The sequence below is a fragment of the Lates calcarifer genome, linkage group LG6 (assembly GCF_001640805.2).
Source record: "Lates calcarifer isolate ASB-BC8 linkage group LG6, TLL_Latcal_v3, whole genome shotgun sequence".
NCBI lineage: Eukaryota > Metazoa > Chordata > Actinopteri > Centropomidae > Lates > Lates calcarifer.
The window spans coordinates 6,094,055-6,115,378 of NC_066838.1; the positions used below are offsets into that span (position 1 = coordinate 6,094,055).

At 42.8% G+C, this 21,324-nt stretch overlaps 1 protein-coding gene across 1 annotated transcript in view; it reads right to left on the reverse strand.

The window, feature by feature from the left end:
• The window catches only part of agrn (agrin), a 233,940-nt gene that overhangs the window by 59,169 nt on the left and 153,447 nt on the right, over positions 1–21,324 (reverse strand). The window contains 4 exon segments of the mRNA XM_051071068.1: positions 294–491; positions 7,108–7,329; positions 17,358–17,564; positions 19,617–19,841. Coding sequence (XP_050927025.1) covers positions 294–491; positions 7,108–7,329; positions 17,358–17,564; positions 19,617–19,841 — 852 coding nt within the window.

The window sequence follows — 21,324 nt, forward strand, 5'->3', positions numbered from 1 at the left end:
TCCCACTCTTAAAAATGACATAAACATGTTCCCACAGTAGTTCCCCATCTGAGTATTCATATTAATTACATTAATATAAATTTATTAGAATATGACCTGACTGCCTGCACCTACTGTCATTTTTTATATCCAGATTTCCAGATATCCAGAACTAGAGAAAAGGAACTTCATGCATCTTTGTCGAAACTCAACCAGGACTCCTGCTTACGCCAAGAATCCTTTATATTCTTCAATTTCATATTTATATTCAGAAAGTATTAGACACAAACTGTATAAACCTATGCATTACTTACTGCACTCTCCTTGGCTAACCACTCGGAGGTCCATCTGTTCTTTGCAGGCCCGCACGTGTAGCTCACACTCGCTGTTGTAGGTGGTGCCATCACTGCCACACACAGGCTGGTGGGACTCCACACACTCTGATGCACACACACACTGCCCGCTCTGGGCATCGCAGATTGCCCCAAAAGAGCAGTTGGCACAAGTCTCATCTAGATGGAGATAAGGAAGAAGGCGAAGGCTTAGCGTTTGTGTGGTAAAATGTGTGTGTGTCTATGGGATTTTTACATGACTTTGGTGGCAATTTGGCTACAATAAATACCCTAAATGTGGAAAATATTAAGACCATTTTCCATTTACTTCATTTTGTTTTGTGGTAGACTTGAAAATGGATCAAATTTATGTCATATTACTAATCTGAAAATGTATTACACTGCTTTTCAAAATTCTTACTTTTTCATTTCTCAAATGAATATAAAGTTGCAAGGAATCAGTTTTTGTCATATGCTAAGCTTTGCATTATGAATCACATAAAACTACATCATTACATTTATGATAATAATCAATGTGCACTTTTGTGGTCAATATTTAATCAACCTCTATCACTATAATGTGATCATGGCAAATAGAGATGCTGTAAAACTGCTAACACAGTAATCATATATTTACATATGATTTTCCTCAGTGTTTAAGCATTCGTAAAATACAGAAAAGCCATTAAAGAATTAAATGGTAAAAATAAGTTGTATTTAGTTGTATTTTCTTTATCTAACTCTTGACAGCTGGTGTAGTGCTTAATGATGTAATGCAGCAGCACTGATACAGCAGAGTGCAGAGATGCAATGCTTCCTTTCAGAGTGCAGAATCACTGTAAAACTTTATTGGAGTCCACCTGAGGCAGATGCAATTGATTTGAAATACTTTAGAAAGGCACATACCTGTCTATTAAAAAGCGCCACGGTTCACATGCATGTGGGAGTTAAAAACCAAGCCATGAAATTCAAAAAATTCCCAACAGATAGAATTCTACTGAGGCACAGATCTGAAGGGGAAAAAAGCAAAAAAAAAGCTGGGTGCCCACGAGCGTCACTGAAGAAATTGAGAACCACCCAAAATCACTTTTTCTAGAGCTGAAACTGAATAACTGAACACAAAGAGTTTCAGAAATTCTCTACAAAAAATAAAGGAGACTGCCAGAAGGACAACCATCTCTGTAGCACTCCATCAATCAGGACTTTATGGGAGAGTGGTCAGAACTGAAACTACTCCTGAGAAAAAGCCACACAACAGCCTGGCTGGAGTTTGCCAAAAGACACTCTGACAGCATGAAGGAAAAAGATTCTCTGGTCTGATGAGACAAGAATTGAACTCTTTGGACTGAATGCCAATTGCTGTATCTAGTGACAGCCAGGTACTGCTCATCACCTGGCTACTGCCACCCCTTTGGGAAAGTGTGGTGCCAGCATTATCTTTCAGGGATACTTCTGAGCACCAGCTACTGGGAAATTGGTCAGAATTGAGTGAGAGAACTTTCACTTTCCTGAGTGTTTTTTTATCACTTTGTTAGGTTGTTCATATCTACTTAAAGCTGTGCTATTTTCTACAACACTTCCAAACGTGAATCAGGCAGATGATATCTGAATTTTCTCTCCAAAAAGACTGCACTGGGATATCCAAAAGGCTTGAGGAGCTTTTGAGACTTTCCTTATTAGTTGGAGGATTCACTTGGATCATCTTGACGAGCTGCCTGCTTCTAAAGGCAAAGTTGGGATTTTTTTCCCCCTGAAGAAACAGCAAGGCAGGATCAGACATGTTCAGGGTACTGACTGATGTCACATGTGGGCAGGAAATGAATGAGAAGGCAAACTCGAGGCCCTACAGAGACACAAGGCTAGCAGTAGATGCACCTCTCCCTCTGACACCAATTACACCAGGAGGATTGCATTAGCACAGCTCACTATCACATTCAATTAGGGGCAGGCTAATAACCGCTGCTGATTTAGCACTAATTGAGAGAGGCGAGGCTGGCCGGTGGAACCTTCCACATTATTAATCTGTTTATTACTCTTTTAGAGCCTTTCATTCATCTCTCTATCAAGTGCTGGCATCCACTCCCTTCTTGGAATCACAGCCTTGACTGTGAACTAGATGTGGCAAAACATGGCTCTTTACATACAGTATATTGTCTGTAGAAGCAATAGACTTTATGTTAGCAGAATGACAAAAGAAGTCATACCAAGGATGAGTGGAGCATGCAGGAGGTTTCACCTAAAGTGATGAGTATTTTTGTCTTTTCATGGTTTTGCCTGGGTCAGTTAGTTCCAATTACAGGAAATCAACAACATCCAGTAGTTTGGACAATGATGTGGCAACAGTCTTGGGAGTACCCTTTTTTTTTTAAACAAGCACAAAGCCGAAGCCTCTGCCTCTACAAAGCAAGATCCACAAAAAGGTTTTCTGTGACAAAATAAATAAGTACAAAATATAAGTGTCTTTAAAATGGAGGTTGCTGTGGTTGGGGTTCCTCTGTGGTTGCGGCAGCTATATATCAGAAAGTGCTGGTGAGTGTTGTCCTTTATCAGGCCCTGTGTCCTGATAGCAGCCTCGCTTCGTTATCAGCTCTTGCCCCTCGTACCTGGCTCTCCACACTGCCTGATCCTCCAGACAACATGTATCATAAACTGACAAGAAAAGGGCTGGGAGCTTGAGTTCAGAGGGAGAATCATTGCCATTACTGGTAATATTATGATGTCCGCTTTCTGTCATCTCTGATTCAGTCACATCCAAGTCTGTCATTCAGTCAATTTTGAGTTATCAGTTAAAAACCATCTGCCTGTCTTTCTGAAGGCAGACAAGTTCACAACCATTAAAAAGTTCAGACTTTAAGGTAAAAAGTTCAGCAGGCTAAACATTATGACACATAGTCAGGGTGTTAGAAAGTGAGCACTAGTGTTCTCACATTAGAACCTGGGATTTTCTTATCTCATTCAAATACCATACACGTCTACCAATGCAAGAACTTAAAACCTAGTAAAATATAGCCTATCACAGTGTGAGCAACATCAAAGCAAGATATTTTAAGGCCTTCTCATGCCAGGTCTAATAACATCTAATACCAAGTGTATCAAAAAAAAAGAAGGAATAAACTAAAAACTGTAAAACATTACAGCAAGACAACCCAAAAGCTGGCACCAAATGTGACCTATACCTCTTGTCCATTAATGGCTGCCAGATTGGATCTGTGTTAGGCGAATAGAGATGGGCAGAGAATCAGCTACACATAACAACACTTTGAGCCAGCACTGGAGCCCGGATCAGTAGAGATGGGATGATATTTGCACCATTCATCACAAGCCCGACATGAGTCTGGCAATGGAGCATGCTGAATGTGTATTGGGGTCTTGAATTTACATGTTTAAATTGAAAAATATTAGCAGCTGAGAACCAGATATGATTGTGGCACATGAGCAGCTTTCATTAACCATGAAAATTTCATAAGTCATGGAAATTTTAACATCATTCATTCATCAGAGGTAATTACACAATGTTGTAGCTCACTGCTTGATGTATGTGGGTAATGTATATGACAGGATTACACAAAGATGCTGCATATTAATGTGAAGTCTCTCTTTATTATATCAACCTTTCTCAGTTTTCTATATTTCCTGCAAAGTCACTCCTCTAACTATCAAAACAAACTTAATTCTTTTGCTGAGGACCTGCTGAATTTAGTCAAGGTCCCCTTGAAGTCCCCTGAACCTAATGTTGGGAACTACTGATGTTGGCTCTTGCACTGTGACAGCTTCTGTTGTTGTGTTTGGTGGCAGTGTTTATGGCTTTGGACGTGACTGTGAGGAACAGGGGCAGGTTGGTATAAAAAGTAGCCTTGAAAGCATGAAGGATTGAGTCATTGAGGAGAAAAAAAACTAAAGACCCTCCAGCTTTACTGCGTTTTGTTGATATTCTCACCAGGGAAAACTCTGAATTGTGGCTGAGGGGCTCTGGGTGGAGTATTACCTCAGGATTAAGCAGAAAGAAGTAGGTTGGTTTGTGTTTTGAAGGTTTGTGAACATGCCTGGATGATAACAACTCCCCTGTCGATGCCTGCCCGGCTGATACACTATTAACTCTGCCCCCCACTTTCTCTGCTCCTCCTCATCTTATTTACCTCCATCTCCTTGCATCCCTGCATTTATTACTTTCCCCGCCCTTTTGCCTATGCCCTCTTTTTACTGTCTCTCTCCGACCACTCTCACGCTGCTGGTGTGACCTATATTTCTTACCCAACTGTGTATATCATTTCCAGCACCTGTGGGAGAAAAAAAGGGGAATTTTTTGGTTTCTTTTCTCAAATGGTACCGGCACCTCTGCTCACATCTGTTTGGGTAAAGCTCTATGAATGGCCCTTTTTCCGAGGCGACTGATATCCAGCTGGGGGGTCTATTAACTGAGCACATCTCTCCAAGCCCACCTTACAAGGTCGTGCGCCACTCAAACGCAGGAGGAGGAAAAATCTCTGAATAATAACAAATGTCACTCATATCGCTATTGGGTTGCACCTGAGCCATATAGATAAACACTATTTTTCCAGCCCGGAGGGAAGGAAATGAAATTATAGCAGGGCGCATGAGAGGCTGCAGCAGGCTGCACACACAAACACACACAGTTAAGCACACATGCAGTTATTTTCCCTATTGTGGCACCTCTCTCACCTCTTAAACCATTGCTGGCCTCACCTACCTCTCCTAAGCTCCTACTTTTCAGTCTAGAAGCCATAAATCTGACAGCTTACACATTATAGTGCATTTGGATGGAAATAACAAAACAGAGCCAGTAAACTAAAAGAACTTTTTTAAAGCTACTTGGAAATTACACATATAGAAACCTACTCCATTTTGCAGAATGTATATGATGCAATTAGTGCCTTGATGGAAAAAACAATCCAACAAAAAACTAAAGCAATAAATCTAGATTTGCAACAATGCCATTTAAGGATTAAATTTACACAAGCTTGGGTGTCACAGAAAATTCTCACTTTATTCACCACTTTCATCCATTTCTCATGCCTTCTAATACTTCCAACACCACCTGAAGGCAGCATACAGTATATTCTTCTCCTCTCTCTCCTTTTTCTGCTCTATAAACATGTATAGTATATTAGTGGTGGGAATAGCTTGTGATAATTAGGTGAGATAATAGCTTAAGTCAGTCAGTTGTTATGGTGCTGAATAAAGTCCCGTAAAGCTGTGCAAACAGCCCAGAAATAACCCACATTATCATCGCCATCATTCCTCGGCTGGCGCGAGCCTGGCAAGCCAATGCCTCAGCATTTTTATGGCACCATTGCGCTGACGCAGGCCTGTTCCTCTGGGAGCCAAGAACCATCCATAGTGCTGGATTACAGACAGGGCCCTCCGCTCCGCCAGCTCGCTCTGCCTCTCGCTTTTTAAAATAAAGACTATTCATTACCGCAGAAGGACCCTGGGCTGACAGACCTGCCATCTACCTGCAGTGCGGCGCACCAAATTGAGTCTGCCCGCCTGCCCACCGACTAAACACGCTCTCGCTCCATTTCCTGTTGGCATACATCCTTACGCTGGATTTCAATTTAGAGAAGGCTGGGAGGGAAAGATGACAGATGCAATACATGGGCAGGCAAAGAGGAAAAAAGGTCCATGTAGGACCTCTCCAACAACTAAACCTATCATCTACTCTGTACAAAAAGAAACTCAAACCACTGTGCACCACTTTTACACAACAATCAGATGAGCTCGTACAAACAAACTCGAGCCATAAACCGTTTGCACACTTTAGAGTACAATTTTATACCAGCAAAGTGAGACTAATTCAGTTGTATTGATCATTCTGCTAACTGCTCAGCTCATCCACAAATACAGCACCAGAGATGCCAACTCATTTTCATTGTCATGGCCTTCAAAATATGCAGATAAAAATCTATTGTAGTAAAACTGAGTGAATGAGGTAACTGAGAGAGATGGGCCAAGGGGCTAATAACTGCTTCACTTCTGCCCAGTGTGTGCGAAAAGCAAATGGCTTCATCGTAGACAAGGAAGTGTACTCAATCACCAATTAGCGTTCATGGGAAAATTGGCCTTGCAAGATGGAATTAAGCCATCAAGTGTATTCACTAAGTGAGTTTACCAAGCTGTAAAAATCAGCCCGCATGGCTGTGTGCCTGCACAGTGGATCTGAAGATATCTTTACCACTTGAAGCTCTGCTGTCACTGCTGTACTAATGACTAGCCGATACTCCAACACCGCAAGACAAAGCCAAGTGACTCATGTAGCCAATTACAGACAAGAATGCTCTGCAATCTCTTTCTCTAAGAGAAAAGTGCATCTTCACTTAAAGGTCAAAACAAGCAAATTGGAGTCTTGGTGTTGGTATAGAAGGGCTGAAGAAGAGCAGGAGGGAAGAGACGAAGAGCAGTGGATAAGGAAATTTGAACTGAGAATGTATCAAACATTGTTTTGACTTTTTGACTTAAAATAAGAAGCACCAGGGGTTCACACATGAATATAAACCTACATATGTTTGTTATAAACATCTGTGGATTATAATTATTCTTATGGGTGATGTAGCACTATGAATTAATTTGTGCTAAATTATCTTCCAAGGTGAGATATTTCTCCCACCTGTGAGCTATGATTCACACCGTTTTATAGTGATTTCATGACTACACTCTAAATGACTGTGTGGCGTAATGTGACTATACAATGTATGAACGTAATGCTCAGTGGCAATTCATGAATGAAGTGCCAGCATACTTCTGTAGTTCTGTGGTGTTTTGTTGTGCAGATACTCACCGCAGGGTCCTTTGTGCTGGATGTGGATGGCCCTCTGAAGAGCGCAACCCATTGCTCGCATCTCGCAGGGGCTGCCATAGCTGTGGCCGTCGGAGCCGCACACCGGGTCAGACGTTTGCGGGCAGGCCTCGGGGCACTCGCACACCGGCTCGTTGTTCTTGACCACGCACATCGCCCCATGGTCGCACACCTTATCCAAGCACGGGCTCGGTATGTTGAGATCTGAAGGCCGACCACCCAAGAGATAGAGAGCAAAGTTAGAGCATTATGCTTGGTAAGGTAGCTGATAAGTCAGAGGGATATAAAGTAGAGGTTGGAGAAAGGTCTGGGGCTGGAGAGGGCATAGGTGACAGGGGAGTAAGTTACGAATATCGCTACATGGTGAACTGAAGCTTTGTTAGAAAGGGTTTGGGTAGGAAAAGGGATATGATGGAATATGCAATACAGCCCTGTTCCTGTGACACCTCTGCTTCCTCAGCTTCCTATGTCATTTCCTCGCCTTTGTGCCTATCCTGATATATCCTGATTCTTTGAAGAATCCGCCGAATCCGGTGGCATGAGGACAGCGGATAAAAACATGGCCCTGTAGCACAGCAGAGATGAAACAGCGCACGAACAATGGTTGCACAGCCTTTCTTTTTTTCAGGCAAGTAAACGCCTGGATTAATTGACGTTCCCAATGTGGCCCTTCAAAGGCTGCCATTTGCATCTCAGTGAGAGCCACTGCTTCTGCCAAAGCCGGTTGAACTGACGTGGAGGAGCGAGAAAAAGGAAGAGCATGAGGGGGAGAGTGTGAGAAAGAAGGAGAGGGAGAGAAAATGTGAGAATAGAAAAAGAAACAGGCGAAGAGAAGAAAGAGCCCTCTGCTTAATAATTCAAAAAAGGCAAGCTCCTGGGCAGAGGCAGATATGAAATGTGAACATCACAGAGAGGTGTCTGCTTCAGTCATTCCCTCTCACGCACTAGCTCCAGCATGACTTCATTAAAACAAGGACTCGATTTTGCACCTATGATTCTCAGTAGCGGCAGCGGCTGGGCTGATATAACCTGACTTGATCGGAAGAGAGGAAACCTGAAAAAAAATATGAATATATGAACAATCCTTTGATCACAGCCTGTCACCTTGGCACAATCAATTTTTTATGGCTTATGTCATTGAAAATACTACATGGCATTGTGTATGCTAAGACAGGCAGCCAGTGTTTGTGCGTCAGTTTGGAGGGCTTGGCTTGATGGTTAAGAAATGGAAGCCTTAAGGTAGGATGGTGTACACTCTGGTATCAAGAGTAAGCAAGAGACGATAGCCTGGCACCATAGTGATTTTCATTTGGAAAGCTTCACGCATGAGGGATGGATCACTCAGCTAAATGTGGTGTGTCTGCAGATTAGAGGAAAAAGTCGACAGAGGCATCAAATAATTTTTGATGAGGAGCGCTGGTGAAAATTGAAAGAGGTGCATTTTACAACCAAAGTCAAACAAAACTTCCTCCTCTTCTGCTCTACCTCTAGAGGGGTAGGGGTGCTGTCATGGAAACTGCCCCTTGTAATGACACCACCCATGGCTCCATCATTATCGTGACCATTATAGGATTAGATGGCATCACAGGGGGCCAACTTGGTGTGCTTGGAGCCCCATGATTCATTTATCAGCTCAGAAGCATTCAGTGGTGCCTCTAACCAAAGCACTAATGCTGGGCTAAATTATCAACTGATAACACAGATGCAGGCAATTAGCTTGTTTTACTCTGAGTAAGGCGATGGAAACGGTATGTGACGTAAGGATCAATGTCACTTGAGCATGTTAAGACTGATCGATCCTGACTAATATAAATATCAAAATAGCAAAAAGTAGCAGGGTATAGGTTGTCTACTACCTCTTACTGTTTTTCCTGCTAAATTGTGGCTGTATTTGAACAAATCTTTCCAGATCTCCAGCAAGGACACTGGCTCTCCCATTTTGGAAAAGTGAATATTTCAGATTAGAAGGTGGAACGCTATTGATTTCTGTGTTTTGATGCCAAGCTGCTGTTTCAAAGGAGCTTGGAGGTGCCACATAAATATGTAAGCTGTTCTATGCTGCTTAATTTGGTACGGCTTCAAAAACAATTGATTCCCCCTGATCTCTTTACAACGCCTCGTGTGTGTCTGTTAGCGAGTGTGTGTGTCTAACACTCATAAGCTTGTGATCCGAGCTTAACTGTACAACCTTGGCCTCCATAAAAGTTCACCAGCCCACTTCCCAAGGACAGGCTCCTAAAACACAACTGCAGCCTCCGATAAGGCCTTTGTCTCCCATTCTCTTTGTTTCACACACATAAAAAAGATGAAAGAATTCCCCTCCAAAACTAATTTTTTATCATCCTCTGCCTCTGGGGGGCAAAATTTCTGCCTGATTTATTAACTGGAGAGGATGTAAGAAAAAAACAGGAGACAAAACTCCCCAAGTGTAAAAATCTTATGACACAGTTAAAAACTGAAGCTGTCTTTTTATTCTCTCTTGGATGCAGGCAGAAGCTTTGAAATGGCAGCCTGTCACAACTAAGGCTTGTGGGATGGTGTTCACAAGCCTGTTCCAGCTCTCTTTCTCTCCCTGGTCTTCTCCCAAACACTTAAATCCATCTTTTCATGCATGTATCAGTGCTTCTGTCAGGCAGGTCCAGAATTAGCCAAAGTTTCTGGGTTTAAAGCAAGCTATTTACACGTGAAAATTAGCTTGTGTGTTGAATGGGAACATCTGCAGTGCCAAACACATAAGCCAACGAATTGTCTTAGTGGCTGAGCAGGTGCAGTGAGTGGTCTGCTGTGGCAGTGAGGAAAAGTCAGGAGAAATAGCAAAAAAAAAAAAGAAAAAAAGAAAAAAGCATGAATAATTCTTTCTAATCAGGGTTTCTGCTCTGCTAGCGAGCACTCAGCTCTGTTTCTGTACCACCACCCTGTTTGAGAGGACTTTACATTCTGGGTGTCACCTCAGTCTGTATCCTCTCCTGCCAGCCGCTGTGTAACTTCTCTATTTTAATTAGTGTGGTATTTTAATGGCACGGCCCTGCTTCAGGACACGGAGAGGGATTACCTCAGGTTAGGCCGCGCTGTGTCAACCCGCCCCAGAAGAGGTCCAGGCTGACCACGTTGAATACTGCGAGGACACGTTCCTCTGATGCTCTGGTATCTGCTAACCTGTCTGCCTGAAGTATCATTACTGCTCGCTTAGTGGTGTTATCTGACGGGTAAAGTGGTGAGGATGCCACAGTGTGACTTCTAAAGCTTAACAACCCCTCGTTAGGTCGCCGTGATGGCACAGCAAGCTCCCGGCAGGACTCTGGCTGTGATTGTGTGGTTTTCTGCAGTAAGCAGCCGTACACTGTTAACCCCCCGTAACATGTCGACGAAATGCTGGGAGATTATTTTGGCTAGAGCTTCATCCCATCTCCGCTCAGCTCATACATATGCTAATTGGACTTTTCCCCTTGGGTCTGTGTGCAATTCCAAATCGCTCCCTGTATTATGCAGGGCAGTGAATCAGTGTAATCCAGGTGATGCTTGCAGTAGCCAACTGGCAGGGAGAATCACCTACAACTGCAACCCATTACTACACAGGACTCCAATGGGGCACTGCCAATCTGCAGCAAGCCCCGCCTTCTGTCTTTCTTCACCTGCAGGGCTTTGATCCGACTCCCTTCGCCTCCCTTCGCATTAAAAACATTTATGTATCATATTAGTCGAGGGAAAGGGAGGTGCAGAGAAAAGGCTATATTAGCATACAGCAAAAGGCATACCCGCGGGCTGTGTCTGTCTACTACTGAATACTTATCACAGGCAGGAGGTAAGTCGAAGCCTCTTTGTGCATTTACAACTAAGAACGTGCTGTTCTTCAAAATGGAGACAACGCAAAACAGTGTAGGGAAAGAAGAGAGACAAGCTGGGATCCCTGATCTTGTGACATGTATCTATCAGAGGTGAGATGACATCCAAACATTGTTGGTCTAATCCAAACAAGTGTTTTTACCATCGGGGTGTGTGTGCCACAGCAAGTTTCAAGAAAGGTTTTGAAGATTTCGCAGACGTATGATGTACGCAGAAGAAAATGAAAGTAAAAATGGAACGACAAGCTCAGTATTTATTGCATCTCCAATCAAGTCGGCAGCTACAGCGTGAGGAAGGCCTCAGAGGAAACAGAAAATGAAATGAAAAATGTATAAATTGGAAAAACTGTGTAGCTGATCACAGCCCAACAGCGTGTAACACCCACAATGCCTCGAGTCACTTCTGACACCCCGTTGACCCACATTTCTCTGCAATTTCTGCATGATGACAGCCTGCGGGCCACAGTAAGTGGACCGCCGGTCCCTGGCTGCTGTCAATCTGGCTCCCACGGCACTTCCTCTAATTAACTTGATTAGGAAAAACAGCACTGGTGATCTCAGGCTGACTTATATACTCAAGCTCCACAACTGTTTGTGAGTCCAATCACCGCAGCTGCGTGTCAGCGCGCAGGCAGAGATGCTCATCAAATAAACATGCAAATGATAAAATATTCGGCACTGAGTCTTGACACCTAAGGTGACTGATTTTCCGCTCCTGCTTTGCAGAGCTCTTTGTCAATGACAATGCATCTGCCGCTGAGTGATTCTGTGTTAACCTCCGGAGGCGACAGGCAGCACATTTCAAGCAACAACTTGCACGAGTTTTTCTGGGCTTGCAATCATGCACTCACACATTCAGCTGTGTACACATGAAATGACTAAAGAGCTGTGAATAAAGAATTAGTATCCGCAAAACCAGCTCTTTAATTTGTTCATTCCTCGTTTGTCAGTCACTGTGTTACTCTCAGACACTGTCTGTTTTAGTGATTTTACAGAATTATCCTCCTCTGTGCTCTTGAAAGTCACACTGCTTCTAGTTCTCCTATTTTATGAACAGCATAACTACCAATTTACTACTTCTAACTCTAACTCTACTTCTTATTCTTCTAACCGGACGTGAGGCCAGTACATCAACAGGCTCCAGGGAGTTATGGTGAGCCACTTAATACTCCTGCAGTCATTTCCATTGATTCAAAGTACTACTGAATATGCACTGAAAAAGCTTGACTTAAAGGAGCTGTAGAAAATAGCCTCTGGGCGGGAAGGAAGCTGTGATACAACTTGGGCCAAGACTAAAAAAGAGGGCAAAGTTTTAATTATGTATTTTCATTGTAAAAGTAACTAATTTTACACACAGTCTGGTTCTCTAATAATAAACAAAAAGAATTTACAAAAATGATTTTGAAATTATTTAGCTTTTGCCCCTCAGTGGAAGTCTTTGTGAAGCCTTCAGAATAATTCCTGTTTTCTTTCAAATTATAAGCCTTCTTACACAGGTTTTCTTTTTTTTTCTTTCAGGTTTGTCTCTCGCATTTTGTCTCTATCTCCATCTTACGCGCTGTCCATTATACACACACACATACACACGACTGGGCCAACTCTAATCAGTGACTAAACAATGATTTTTCAACACAGGAATACTCACACAGCAGCTCCAAATACTTTTTCATAAAGCTGCAGGCGGTAAATACAGAGGGTGAGCAAAAAACACATTAAGTAGAGTAGCCTACATTACACAAAGGTACAATGAGGACTTGAGAACACACTGCAATTTTGATCATTACCGGTGAAAGCACTGTAGAGATGTAGCCCACTTTCCTGCCAAATCCATCACCATATCACAGTTTAACAGCATCACATTCAGTTGATTAGCCTTTATAAAGGCAACCCAAATATGCTTCCTTTTACATATGGTGAAGACGAGCTCTTTAGTAATTTTGACCCTAAATTTTTAAGGTTTAAAGCTAAACGACTTGTACTAACTCAGACTCTGTTCCTGTATCTTTTTTAGTGCTAATTTTCATTAAAAGTGACCAATCATTTATATGGGAAACAATAGGGGGAATAAAAACCTTTGAAAACATTAGGGTGCCAATGTGCTGGGTCCTCTAAATTTAGCTGAACAATTACCACATTTCTGCTACAATAGCCCACACTGCATGCACACTTCCTTGTTTAGTTTATACTGGTACCCCGCTGCTCTGACATCATATGGGAAGGAGAGGAAAAAATAGGATTTCATTGCTTCAGCCTAACAATATTCTTTATATGTCCCACACTGTAAAACGTTTAATCGAAACCATCTGTATGGATTTACAATCAATTACAAATTAAACATGGCCTTCTAATCCTTCTAATCAAACACTGGTTGAAGACAGTTTGAGGTTGAAATTATGTTTTCATCTATTCCTGTAGTTGGCTCTGTGTGTGTGCCTGTGTCAGTCATCATGATGGCAAATATGTTGCTATGATGAAGTCTGGAGTAAAAATCACAAAAAGCAAAACAACTGATGATATATTTTAACAGTGGAGCAGCTGCGTTATCTCATCTGCTTGTGTGGTGATGACAAACAATTTATCGCAGTGTCATGAGACTCTTATTTTCTATCCCAGAACACAAGGGTACAGACCTGTTCACCCTCCTTCCCAGCAGCCCACTCTGATTCACTTCCAGCAAATTCCTCACAGGCTCATGTGTTCTTGGACATCTTACAGATTTGTGACTCCGTCTGGATGCAAGTTAATCAGTTAAATGCCATGTGGTGTCTGCATCTCTAAAACTGAAGAGCTTTAGATATCAATCAAGTTGTTTTCTGGGGAGGACAGTAGTCAGGACATTATAGACATGTGAGGTCTTTGCATGATGATTCTTCGTGAGGGTGAGTGCTGACCGGGGGGGGGGGGGGGCACACGACACAAGGTGCCCACATGAAAAGAGAGTGTCAGAACTGAGGAATTTTATCTGTTTGCCAACTGGCAGGGCGATCGATCACTCCGCCTCACACACCACACACCATGAGAAAAGAGATCATTATTTATCAAGTAATGATAATTTAATATATGAGACTCTTCCCTTTTAGACATATGAAACTTCTTCTTCTGCTTCAAGTTGGTTGGTTGGTGCATCTGTGTGTGTATCTGCGTATGTCTGTGTACCACGATGACACAGTGGTCATTGTGCACTTGTCTTTTGACGGTGCCAGTCACTGTCAGAGCACAAGCACAATAGAGCACAATGGAAAAGTGTGTCTCACACTGTATACAGTGTGTCTGTGTGTGTTCCTGTGGCGTGATCAGTGTGGGCTGCTGATTGATCTCTGACAAGTCAGTGTTTCTGGAGGACAGGAAGACATGCACACTTCAAAAGAGCATGAGGGGCAAAGAAAGAAAGTTAGTTCTAATATGTATACACACACACACACACACACACACACACACACACACACACACACACACACACACACACAGACACATACACTCACTCTTTGCATGCATATCATCTGTCTGACTAAACCAACAGTCTCAGTGGGCACCTACGCTCGCCTCTTTTGATGTTTAATTAAAACTGAACCGAAGTGGGGGGCTGGGGTGGCGCTGTTTTGAAAAATATGCAAATGTCAATAAAAATGCATTAAAGAAACATACTACAAGTCGCTGACGGCTGCGATGCACAGGGGAAGAGAGGAAGGATGAAGAGAGAGAGAGAAAGAAAGTAAAATAACTAAACAAATATTGGGGGGGGGGGGGCTGAGACACTATTTGCCAGAAATAATGAAACAGAGCAAAACACATAAGCGATTGCACTTCCATTTCCACCACTCAATTTATGCGCAGCTCTGACGGCCGAATAATGCTAATGAGTGCTGGTGCCTCCTGATGCTGACAACTGGAGATAACTTTGGTATTCAGCTCCACCCCCATGCCCAGAGGACGGACAGATCTCTCTCGTTTTATCTGCCTCTGTCACAACAACGACGACAATGTGGACAGAAACTCTGGGCAAAATTACACAACATGTCTGCTGTGTGGATTTGTGAGTTGAGGTAATGTGACACGAAACAGCTTTATCGTGCAAGCTGAGTTATAGCAAAAATGCTTCCAGTTCAGGAGATTAACCTGAGACGAAGCATTGAAATCACCTCAAAAAGTAATCAGAGAGGCACTTGGCCAAATAATACACAAAGAGGTGTTAAGCTTAGATCAGTCATAAACACGGTTTGTCAGGATACTGGCCAACGATGACGTAACAGGAACTGTCTTTGTGAAAAATGATTGGTTGCAATTTGGGTGTATCAACCTTTAACACTGGGAAATCATCTGGAAACACAAGTGCCAAAGGCGAGCAAAATGTACATTTTATGACATCATTTGAAACTGTGCCAACTGTTTTCACATTTTACATCTATTGAAGTGTGTACAGCTTAGGGATTGGTTCCTTGCATATAATAATAGAATTCATAATAAAATTCGCTAAGCTGACAGGCTGACACATCTCTTATTGAATCTTATCCGTCTTCATGCTTCTTTTATTAGAGACCAGCAATTTACAATAGATTCAGGTAGCAGGCTTCTTACTGTCAATAGACAGAATGTTGATATCTGCACATGACAACTACAGCATGTTCCAACTGATGGCAAGTAAACTATGGCTGAGGAACTAAAATGATTAAGGTAAGGGTCAACATAAATTGTCTTTTGCAGGGTTGGGTGAGCTATGGACCTGTCCACCACCCTGACACCCAACCCCTTACTTTCTGCCTTGCTACATAACAGACTTCCCCCTCCCCTGCTTTGGCACTTGACGATAGTATTGGATATAAACTGTGTGCTGCAGAATTGTCCCATATTTCCTCGAGCGTAGAGAGTGCTGACTGTTGCTGGTTGAAACGGCAAATGTCGGCGGCTGCCGATGGTATCAGTAAATTCTTGGCTGTTTTCTATTCTTTGTGGTTCATATGATCTCCACTAGCTAGAGTTTAAACAAAGCCATTAAGTGAAACAGTCTTTGTGATTGGGTTACATCAATTTTAGGAGTTGGGAGTTCAACTATGATGCGTATCATACAAGCGATTACAGCTTACCAACTTACTGATTCTGAATTGGTTCCTCCAGTTTATGGAAAATGCTGTGTACAAAAGTAAGAAGACTAAGTGTGTTTATTCAATGTGTATAACACATATTTCATCAACATTTCTTATCTATTGCTGCTCAATGCATTTTTAGGCTGCCTCCAAAACTGTAGTCTATCTTCTCTGAGGTCATGCAAGATCTCACTTTGTATTTAAGTTTTTGTTGAGTACTTTTTTGCTTGAGTTACTTTCAGTTGTTGAGAAATAAACCAAAAAGGCTTTGATATATGGGATTCAAGTTGAACCTCAGCTTTAGTACAGTTTTTATGGTGAGGAATGGTACAAAAAAAAAAACTGAGCTTTGTGCATTCATCAAGCAGATGCAAGCTTTTATGAGGTAGTCCTGATGATGGAGAGAGGGACAGCAGCGAGGTCAGGAGGTGGCGTGCAATACTGCATGCAGAGAGAAAGGAGTCAGAGGTGAGCAGTTCTTAGGCAGGTAGGAACAGGAGAGGCTCTTTTTATAGTTAGACAGGAAATAAAACAGAGAGCGGGGAGAGAGGAAGACTTCTCCAACCTCACGGATCACATCTTTGCAGGAAGGTAAACAGAAGGAAAAAGACATTAATGACACAGAGACACACAAGGACTGAGAGGATAAAGGCAGCATTACAAGACCCCTCCTGTTAGGTCCCCACGGAGCAAGGGGAAGGGCTTCACCCTTCAAGAGTCCGCCTGATGAGGTCGCCCACTGGGTGACCCCACTTTCCACCTGCAGCCAGACAGCCAGGAAGACGGCCACACGGACAAAGACAGACAGACAGACTGACTGACGCACTGAAACAAGAAAGAATAGCTTTTTATATACAGGAAAAAGCAACACACATGACAAAGAGACAAAGACAGAGGAGGAAAAAAAACAACAAAAACCACCGAAGTGGAAGAGTTGTGAAAGAGTAGAAGACAGACGTCGGATGAATGAAACATGAAAGTGGGGTTTCGTTTTGGGTGTGTGTGTTTGAGATGGAGGGTTGAAGCGTGACAAGGATGAGGAGATGAATGGGAGGTGAACGAGTGGAGAAGTGTAGGCAAGGTTTTAATAAGGAAGGCACACACGTCCTGTCTGTTTGAGTAACCCCCCCACCCCTTCAGAGAGCATTTCAGACACTTTTCAGTACCAGGAAAAACACATTGAATATGCATTTAAAATAGGCAGAGAAACACACAGGAGAAGAGAGGAATTGAGAGGAAACACATTAGTTCTTGTAAAGCCCCAAAGGAGCAAGCACCCCCCATTTTCCCATCTTCCAGCTCCACTCACCACAGGGCCCAGGGTGCTTGATGGGGATGAGGGTCTTGCTCAAACACTCTGCCTTGCGTCGCATACAGTCGTTGGTGTGGGTTTGACCGTCCTTGCCGCACACTGGCTTGTAGGTGCTGTCGCACTCAATGGGATCGCATGAGCAGCGGGTGTTCAGTTGCTCCACCAGACACACAGCGTTGAACAGACACTCTTCCTTACATTCCTCTGAAAGGGGAGATTAGTAGAAAAAAATAATTAATCCAGCATCAGCACATTGTCTATTCCTCCTTAGTATTATTCAGGGTTGAGTGTGGAATCATCTGCATTTTTTATATTTCACCACTCATTTATTTAGATTTTTCTGTATTTTGTCACCCATCTGTACAGACACTGATAAGGCTTTTTAGAGCTGTTTCCAAAAGCCGATTCTGTAACGGTGTGACAGACATGGAGGAAAGGACATCAGAATACTCGGCAAGCGTAAAAAACTTCAAGCTAGCTGCTTTGTGACACTGTTGGTTCAACCATGGGGAAATAAATCAGTTTTCATCCAAACAGTAATTACATGTTAGAGTGGGCTGATGTCACTGGTGTTGCATTTAAAAGCTTTTCTTTCTGCAGCAGAGGTTAAAGCCTTTTGTGGAAATACCTGAAAAACACAATAAGTATATGTGCACTACAATTAATAGTCATTCTAAGAGGAATCTAAGGGCTTATTTATGACTATAGAAAATAGAATGACACTGACAGTTACAAAATTGGTCATAAAAAGCATACTGGAGTTTCTGTTTATGTTGGTCCCTTTGTTCAAAGCACATTAGGTGAAAAAAAAATGTTTTCTTCCTTTTTAGAAAAGTAACATCATTCATGATTTTTGCAGAACTTAATCAGAATTCTCTGCTGCTGGGAGAGAAATTTGCCATCGTGACAGAAATTATTGCTCTTTCATCACAAGGGACTAAATCCTCCTTAACTTTTATTAGTTTTATTAGAATATTATTCATGGAAAAACAAACAAACCCAGTTACATACTCAGTGAAGTGACACTTAATAACATCATGGCTGCTTTTAATACACGTTATTTGGGAATGAACCCATGACAACTGACTGAGGATCACTGAGGATAACTCAAACTCAACTCAACTAAATTTTAGGGTCAACTTAATATCTAAACTATTAAATTCATTATATTTTGACCCACTAAGCAGAAATCTACTCCGGAAATTAAGGAAAAAGAAAGAAATAGTGGTAATGTGAAATGGCAAATTTGCTACTGAAGTGAGAAAATCCAATTTGAAGCAGGCCTCTGTTCTGGAGGCGCTCACTAGGCTCTGAATTTATTTCATTCCTGATCAGTGGATCAAATTTGTACAGCAATTCAATTCCTTCTTCTCTTTTCTTTAAAAGCCTGTCATGCCACACTTAATTACATCGCCGCCGTATCTGAGTGAGAGGGCTACAAGGATGTGCAATGTCATGGTTACAAGTCGAAATGGCCATTTTCATTAGTTACCAATTTGTAATTTGCTTAGGGATATGATTTCATGCATCTCTGTTTCAAATTGAATTATTCTTTCATTTGAAAAAGGCATGGCAGAAAAGGGGGGAAAAAAGACAGAAAGAAAAAAAACATTCATCCATTTGCTCATACACACACTGACATACAATCAAAAACTCACAATGCTTCTTAGACTGGGATTTGTGCAATTGTAAACCCTCACACTCCTCCATCAACCTGTCCAACAGAGCATGCGGGATAAGTGGGGTGTGTTAAAGAAGTGTGTATCAGCCCTCATTGTTGACTGTACTGAAGGGTGTCCAGCAGTGATCTATTCTTGTCTTTGGTGCTGTCAGAGGTCTCAGAACATGGGCGGGGATCTCTGCACATCACTACTGTAAACCAACACAGCTGTGGCTTCACGAGGCCCCCGCCGACAGCACAGCGGGAAAATTGGATTTCCTCCGATGGCTATCAGACGTACAGTAAAAGCTGACAGTTCTTTGTTGACTAAGGCTTAAACCCCGTGTTCTAATAGCACAGATAACGGCCCTGGAGGCTCTTATCAGGCTGGTGGCGGCTACTGGATACAGTACAGAGCCCAAGACCTGAGAGTCATTTATCTCTATGCCAAGGAGTGGAATACAGTCACAGAGTTAGATTTTAATGCAAGTTCATCCACACCTGGTCAAACCTTGGACAGAAATCATGTGACATATGTGAATGATCTTTTCCATGAGTTTTCTGTATGTTCTAAAGATCACAAAGTTTGTCCTTACCCAGCCGTCTGCATCGTCCTGCGTGGATCTTCTTGAGCTTGATGCTCTTTTGTAGCCCCGTCGCTGTCATGGCGCACTCGCTGGTGTAGGTTTGACCGTCGCTGGCGCACAGAGGCTCATTTCCCGGGGGGCACGACTCTGGCAGGCCAAACATGAGGGGCTGGCGGGTGAGAGTCTCCACCCGGCAAATCGATTTCAGACTGTTCTCGTTGTCTTTACATGGGTCTGAGGAGACATTCATACTCATACATGAATATGTGTTGCAGTACATTTTAGCACAGTATGTACAGTTTGATTTGGAAAATGCTTATATTGTTTATGTTAATGAGACCTGGGGGGGATTGAAGACGAAAGCTTTAGTCAAAAACATCTCTGTCCAAACTTAACAACAATACCTTGGCAAGAGAAAAAACACAGTAAAACCGTAACAGGACTTGATGTGTCCATCCTTAATTGCTTCACAACTGGCAACTGTTCAATTCCTTTCAAAGTAAAGTCCTTGTTACCTCTGGTAAACCAGTTGCAGTAAACAAAAAATATGCAACAAAAAATAAATACGCCAGTACAGATAGGCCAAATAATCATCTCAGTATAGGCTGAATGCATTAACTGTCAATTGTTTGACAATATTAGCATAGTATATTTAGAGACTGGAAGAGAGAAGAGCAGAGCAGAGAAGAGAAGAGAAGAGACTAAGAATGGTAAGAGGGGAAGACAAGATGTGATCCTCCATCACTGCTGCTTCAGAGATATTATCAGTGGCCTAGCAGCAGAGAGCAGCTCAAAGTGGGACCTTGGACGTGAAGGGGAGACAAGGAAATGGATGAAGAGACTGTCGGTTTGATTTGCTCCCTGGCACCTCCCTCCTTCCAGGGGAGTGTTGGTCTGGCACCCTCGACCATATCAGTCCGTGATCATAATGGAATTGGTTTGAGGATGTGTGGGGCGGGGGGTGTTACTCCTTGAAACAGGAGCCCAGGCTTTATCCTCTTCGCTATGCTTTCAGCATGTGGGAAGACAAAGGATTTATGTAGCACCGTGACATATTAAATCACTGCCGGCAAGTCATTCAAAACACACCAAGGATGAAACACCCTATCATCAGGAAAGGAGTAGAAAGGAAGAGAAAAAGAATGAGAAAGAGAGAATGAAGAGAAATGGTTTCCAAAGACCTCTGGCAGGCATACAAACAGCAACAATGTGGGGACATGAAATGGGACACAGCGGTTTGGCTGTGGAGGGTGGGGAGGCGGAGTGACCACCACCACCAGCTCTGGCCAGGCCCCAGACTCTTCTCTATCAGCACTATGCAAAGGCTTGCAGAGACCAGCAACCAAGCAAACAGGCATTTATCGTAATGCATGCAGTGTCTCTGCATAAGGCAGTGCCTCACCCGCCAGCCAGACCATTATCTGCGAGAAAGACCATTACCTCCCATTAACTGAGAAGAACAGCTTCCAGGATCCATGCTTTCCTCTAGCTGAGCAAGTAGGGTAATTACAAAAAGAATGGCGTGTTTGCAGCCAAAACTAGCGGTGCAGATAAATCAGCTGCATTTGCCTGGCTAGGGCCACCAACTAGAAATAGCCAAGGCTTTAGATGAAATGGCTGTAGAAAGATTTAGTGGACCATCAGGGATGATTGGTCCCTTGAGCTTCAGCCCTCCCCAGGGAGGATGGGGCAACTCGGGTCACTTTGACCGACTCAG